The sequence below is a fragment of the Oncorhynchus clarkii genome, chromosome 10 (assembly GCF_045791955.1).
Source record: "Oncorhynchus clarkii lewisi isolate Uvic-CL-2024 chromosome 10, UVic_Ocla_1.0, whole genome shotgun sequence".
Lineage (NCBI taxonomy): Eukaryota > Metazoa > Chordata > Actinopteri > Salmoniformes > Salmonidae > Oncorhynchus > Oncorhynchus clarkii.
In genome coordinates, this window is record NC_092156.1 from 30,504,486 (window position 1) to 30,511,234 (window position 6,749).

At 41.6% G+C, this 6,749-nt stretch overlaps 1 protein-coding gene across 5 annotated transcripts in view; it reads left to right on the forward strand.

Moving 5' to 3' along the window:
* LOC139418257 (vacuole membrane protein 1-like) overlaps positions 1–6,001 on the forward strand; it is a 107,215-nt gene extending 101,214 nt beyond the window's left edge. For all 5 annotated transcript variants that reach the window (XM_071167577.1, XM_071167576.1, XM_071167574.1 and 2 more), the window contains 2 exons: positions 3,467–3,569; positions 4,915–6,001. In XM_071167577.1, coding sequence (XP_071023678.1) covers positions 3,467–3,569; positions 4,915–5,058 — 247 coding nt within the window. In that variant the 3' untranslated portion in view covers positions 5,059–6,001. The remainder of the gene's footprint in view (positions 1–3,466; positions 3,570–4,914) is intronic.
* The last annotated feature ends 748 nt before the right edge of the window (positions 6,002–6,749 follow it).

The window sequence follows — 6,749 nt, forward strand, 5'->3', positions numbered from 1 at the left end:
CCTTCGGAAAAATTGCAATGTTTTCTCTCTCGTTGGATTACATAATATTACTGCAATTTCGACTCCTTTCTTATGGTTTATTGAAAATAGAATTATCTCATTCAATGTGGAAAATTACATTTAGAATTAAATGTAGCATTTGTTCAGCAATAGTTAAATCAGTAGCATCTCTTCACCAACATGCAAAAACAAACTGATTTTAGAAATTGGTGAATATTTCATACACTGATGTGTAAATATATATTTTATAGGGATTTTATAGAAACAAAATGTTCAGAAAAGTATTATTTTGCAAAAGTTCCAGATACTGTATCACAAAATCACAAAGATAGAGTCCTGAAGTACTAAAATCATGTTTTTGACCATTGGTTTTAGAGTTTTCTAAAGGTAGAAGACAGTCAAGAAATAGACTACTATTGATTGTAGAATCTGTGGTTGATTTTATACTTTGCTTAGGTTAATTTCCTTAGTTATTTGTATTAGATTCATGCTTTTAATAGATTTAGGATTATAGAGTAAATGCATGACATGATTCAAATCTATCATTTAAATGTGTGATATGTTTTTGTTCCGTTGCTTGACACTTATGTCTGCTTGTTGTTCATTTAGAGAGACATTTTATTTTGAAATCGAGTGGCGTTTTTTTAGCTAGAATCTATATGGATCAATTGTGACTGATCACGGGAACTAGATAAGCCATATTCCTCTTTAATAGGGAAATCCTCTTTTTATATTTGATTGTTAGGCTAATTCTAAAAGTGTCAATTTGGTTTTCTAGGTTTTTCTTGTTTGCATTGAATTATAATTATTCTCCACCCACACTGTTGCTCTATAGTAAATATCTTTATGTTATAGTATTGTAAACCACATGATTTCAACAAACATGGTGGTTACAAGGTTTATTCAGTAGCTGTTAAGCAAATAATAGGAATGTATTTTTTACTGAATAGCACTATTTTATTAGACTTTTACTGAAATACGGCTACTGCCACATTCTCCCGCTTATGATTAAAGAGCCAGCAAACTCAGGGTGTGGTTACAAAAATAACTGAAGAGAAAACATTTCATTTAAAAACTCACAGAGAGTAAATCACATTTTTTCATTTTTTTTTAATCACAGATATTTGAATGCATACCTTCAGAAATTCTATATTTTCCAGATTCCACATACTCACATTGTCTGAATGTAACGTTTACAATTCCCCTTGAACAAAAATATATTACAATCACTGTCTGTGCCTCTTACAAAAATATATTACAATCACTGTCTGTGCCTCTTACAAAAATATATTACAATCACTGTCTGTGCCTCTTACAAAAATATATTACAATCACTGTCTGTGCCTCTTACAAAAATATATTACAATCACTGTCTGTGCCTCTTACAAAAATACAGCACAATATATGGTTTGAAACATACTTACAGGTATATAGTACAACACAAGTCCAGAAGGTTCACAAAGCATTGGTCTGTAGAATGTTCTAGAAAGTTTGTGATAGTTCCAAAAGCTCAAAACAGGCAGTTTTATGTACGTAAAGACACACAGATACAGCCCTGAGGTATTAAAACATATTTGTGACTGTTAGGTTTGAGTTTGTGTCAACTTGTAAGTTTTGGTGTCAGGCTCATGACTCAGTGTTGCTCATCGTACAGGACATGAATTGAGCCCGCCATTTCTCAAACCCTGACTTGCTCTCTTTGTTCTTGTCAGTTTATGTTTCAGTCAGTCGGAAATTGAATATCTGATCTGATTTTGAATGTATTTATTTGTCTTATTGTTGTACTATTTAGCATTTAGGAAGCGGTTTGGTTTCTATGTGTGTAAAAAGTGCTGTAGAATGTGTAGGATGAATGGTGGAGGGGATGAATCTTTAATCCACTCATCTTCCTCTGGATCTTCTTTTGTGCATTCTCTATTGGGTCAGGTGAGCATGATCCATCTTTAGGATTTTCTTTGCCACTTACAGTCTTTTTTATTCTGTCTATTCATGACAAGGATATCCGTAACTCTGTGTTTGGTTAATGATTAAAATAAACTTAACTGTTGTAAACTCATGCAAATTAAAATGCTTGCTGTGACAACTCTTGTTTTCTCACACAATGAGTGGGAAGATTGTGTGTGTGTGTGTGTGTGTGTGTGTGTGTGTGTGTGTGTGTGTGTGTGTGTGTGTGTGTGTGTGTGTGTGTGTGTGTGTGTGTGTGTGTGTGTGTGTGTGTGTGTGTGTGTGTGTGTGTGTGTGTGAGAGAGAACACGCACACGTGTGTGTTCAGTGTGTGGGAAGTGCGTAAATTAAAGAGTTTGAAAGAGAAACTTATCGGTCCTATGAAGTCAACAGCCTTTGTGAACATACGGTTTGCACTTTGAGTTGTGTCTTGGAACATGGCATCCCCACACCACCGTTACAGATGTAGAATTTTCACCTTTATAATCAGGAGTTGGAATGCTTTTAACAATGTTGGTAATGGGTTATAATTGACAAAGTTGTGACACTAAATAGTGTAAGGTCTTTAGTATGTATTTGTTTAGTGATTAATCACTAACTCCTGACTAGGGATGGGCCAGCATTCTCTCTCTCTCTCTGCCGCTCTCTCTATCTGTCTCTCTCTGTCTGTTCCTCTTCCTTCTTCTTTGTGTGTGTGTGTGTGTGTGTGTGTGTGTGTGTGTGAGAGAGAGAGAGGTGGGGGGTGGTAGTGTGCTTGTAGTTGGTGGCTGAATCTTGTAAAGGGTTTTCCTAATATGGGCTGTCTTACAGCAGCCTCCTCATCCTATGGCTGGTAGAGGGCAGGGCCTTCCCCCTCTCTCAGCCAGTGATGACACAGGCACGACTCACTTCCTCATTAATTGGCTGGAACCAGTTCTTACAGGAACCGCTGGTGATAAATGTGAGAGTTCTGAGAAGTCATTCATTTCTCCTCGCTCGCTGCAGCAGAGAGGAGAGGAGCACTGCAGGGGAGTTGAACGGGTTTGCGGATGTGTGCGTGTATGTGTGCCAGAGTGTGTGTGCGGTTTCCAGAGCCGGAGTATGTGTGTGTGTGTGTGTGTGTGTCTGTGGACTTAGAGGACAAGCCAACTTTTTCCCCTTTTTCTTTTTATTCTCTCTTTTTGTTCTTAAACAAGCTGAAGTGTTAGGATATGTAGCTCTCAGTACATCCTGTACTTTTTCACTATTTCTTTTTTTTTTTTGTCTGTTCTGAATTCCTGTCTGTGGGGATGAGCTGTTTGAATGCACAGTTTATCTCGCTCTCTGTGTGGAAGAGGGAAGCAGGGAGAGAGGAAGGGAGAAGGAAGGCAGGACAGCATGTCTCCCTTTGTTGCTGCCCTTGGCTTGGTGGTGAGTAACAATGATGTGACGTGTTCTGTGTTCCCCTCCTCCCTCCCCTCTGTCTCTCTCCTTGCCTCCATCCCACCCACCCTCCCTCCTTCCCTCCCCTTCTTTTTCCCTCTATCTGTTGGCTGTGTGGCAGTGCTGTCCCAGTGCTGGGCTCCTCTCTACAGAAGCCCTTTAGGGAGTACTTGCAGGCCCAGAGAGCCAAGATGCACCTCCACGCGGGAGAGGGGACCTCAGCCGTAAGTACCTCGTCCAGGGGCCCATCCTCTACTATACTCTACTGCCTTGCTCTATTCACTACCTCCCTCATTGAGAGGCCCTCTCTCTAAAGAATGTTTCCCTCACTTTCTTTCTCTCACTCTCTTACACTCCCTCCACTTTTCTTTCTTTATATTCTCTCTATCTTGCTCTCCCTTTTTTGTCTCCCTCTCTTTCAATAATTTACTTTTTTTATTATTCGCTTTCCTTTCAATCTCATTTTCTTCTCTCTTTTTCACTTTTATTTCATATTTAATTTTCTCAGATTTGTAATCCTCCCATCTCTCCCTGACTCTTTCTATTACAGTAGTGGGATGAATATATACAGTGGAGATGATACTGTAGTCCAGCAGTAGCAATGTAATAGTACTGTACCTCTCAGGGCCTCTGGGCAGCGTTTAGAGTGACAGAGAGAGGGTTCATTGGGTGCATGGTGGGCTGGGCAGGCTGAGGACAGGCTAGGAGGGGGCTGGGGCTAAGGGAGAGGGGGCCAGTGTAGGGTCTGGCTATAGCACTATTAGCAGTGTAGCACTATTAGCACTTAACAGTGTTAGCAGTAGGTGTGCTGAGTCATGCTTAGTCTGAGTGGAGGGGAGTGTGTGAGTGTTCAGTCACTCCTCCTTGTCACAGAGTGCCCCGCCTGAACCCACTGCTAGTGATGACTGGGGGGCGGGCGGGGCCCCCCTGCCCTGCATTGACAATCCATTAAAAAAATCTGTCTGGAACAAAAAGAGCCAGTTGTAGCTGGAGCCGTATCTCTTTGAAAGCTTAAAAAAAATGTCTCTCTCTCTCTCTTTTTCTCTCTCTTTCTCGCTCTGTATCCCTCTCCCGCTCCTTCTGCCTCTCTCTCTCTTTCTCTCTCCCACTCCCTCACTCTCGAAATGATTAATTGAAAACATTTTTCTTTTTTTCCTCCTCATCCGATGTGCGGGCTAGTGAGAAAGAGAGAGAAAGGGAAAGGAGAGACTTTGAGTTGCACAACGAGAGATTAAGGCTGTTTCTAGAAGAATGTTCCTTTTTTTATTGTAACTTGAACCTCCTGCAGTTACAGGAGAAAAGCGAGGCAATTTAACTTTGGGGAAACGGAGGCTGCCAGTTGGGGTCACCGGGGGCGAGGGAGGAGGTTTGGCGGGTTTGCTTTTTACTACCACTGATCTCTCTGTGTCCTGCACATGGATGGATGTGGGAGCAGATCTCATCCCACTCAGATAGAACATAGGTTCTAGTTTAGCATCAGAGGCTGTAGATGCTAGGGACTACGTGGGGAAGGCTGACTCCATAGTGACCAGGGTCTCGCCCCTTCTGTTTCTGTTCCGTTTCTTGCAGGATGAAAACTGGCTGTCGTGGGTCTTTGAGAAGGTGATCGTGGTCATGGTTTGTTTCTTTGTCTGCTCCATCGTCAACTCCATGGCCCAGAGCTATGCCAAGCGCCAGCAGCAGCAGATGTACTCTGAGGGGAAAACCAAGTGAAGGCAACACTAAGAAGCGAGAAGAGCAGCTAGCCTAGCACACATTCTGGGCTCTCGGTCAAAAAACCCTCAGCACAAACCTGCTGTATCCTCCTCTTTTTTTCTCTGTCTCCAATAATCTCCAATGAGACACAAACTGCCATAATCCGAAGTATGGGCGTCCATGTTATCGATCGATGGATATCCATCTGTATGAAGTAACCGTTTTCTTTGTTTCTGTAGTGATACTGAAGGTTATCCGTTTACATGGAACTTGGACTTAATTTATTTGCTTACCAGGATTTTTTGATAGAGATGATGGCCCATAGTTTTTTGCTTCCTCAGTGGTTGTTCACAATAAGGTAGGTGCATGGCCATGTGGTGTGGTGTTGTATGGATAGGACATCCATTTCATTGAACAGCTCTACAGTGACTGTGTGTGGGTGGGTCAGCAGCTACTGGCACTGATTCTCCTCTGCGAGGCCTTAAGTACTCTTTGGTCCAGCTTCCACGACTAGAACGGATAGTCTTATCATAGAGCCTGTTTATTTAAATAATTATGTTTGGCTTGGATCGGTTTTATTTTTCTTAAATTATTTGGTGTGTGCACTGTAATGCAGGGACTGATGTTATATATTATTTTAGTTGTGTAAGGCCTAATCTGAATTTTCCCAGTTCATTTATTAGGGTTTGTGTTTTTTGTTGTTGTTGTTTTTTCAACTGAAATGGGATAGACAAGGAATGTACATGGAATGCACATCTTGTAAATATAGCTATGCTAATATAGGATTTTCATAACTTCACTTCTACAAATCTGATGTAGATAGATCTGAATAAATCAAAACAGGGAGTTAAATCACTTGATTTTTATCTGTACCTATACTACTATTGATGTCATTTCTATGCTGTAAAATTCCACAGAGTGAGCACCTTTGGATCAGACTTCATAAATCGTCCATGAATCATTCTGCTGGTCCCTTTGTCTGGAGTTATTTTCTACTTCCAATAAGAGAGCACATGAGTCAGACCTGGGGCTGCTCAACCAACCAGATGCACTGATGGATTGAATCAGATCTGTGTTTGTGCCACTTCTGGAACTCTCTTCCTTATAGAGCCTTTCATTCGGATCACAAGTTGTGTTTGGTGGTATCTGTTTAGTTGATATGATCTTTTAGGGGTTGTGCCTGGTTTGAAGCTTGTGGTAAGTGATTCCTTTGTCTTCAGTGCCTGGCTATGGAGGGAGTTTCAGACAGTGTGTGTGTTAATGCAGCAGACTCCTCTGCACTCTCTGAACTCCCATGTAAAGCTTGAATGCTCCGCAAGCTCATGTTCACAATTCCTCTGGGAGGAAGGGCAGCACTTAAAATGATGTTATGTCATCAATATGTTACTTTTTTCTGTCTTATGCTTGTTGGATAACGTCAGCTGGCTTGTGATCCAAGATTCCTATTTTTCATAATTGCTTGTGAATTATTTTGGTATTTTTTTGTACTGTTGCCCTGGTATGTTGGTTTGGGAGATCCGGGCGGACAGGCAGGGGGGGGGGGAGCGAGTGGAGAGAAAAAGAGAGCGAGCGCAGTGAAACGGGTCTGTGGCGTTACCTCCAGTGAACCCTCCTATGAACTCGCTGCACTGCCCCAGTGACGGAGCCAGGAGACGAATCACTCGAGTAGATTCAAAACAGAGAGGCACTGTTGAACGCACAGAGCCTCA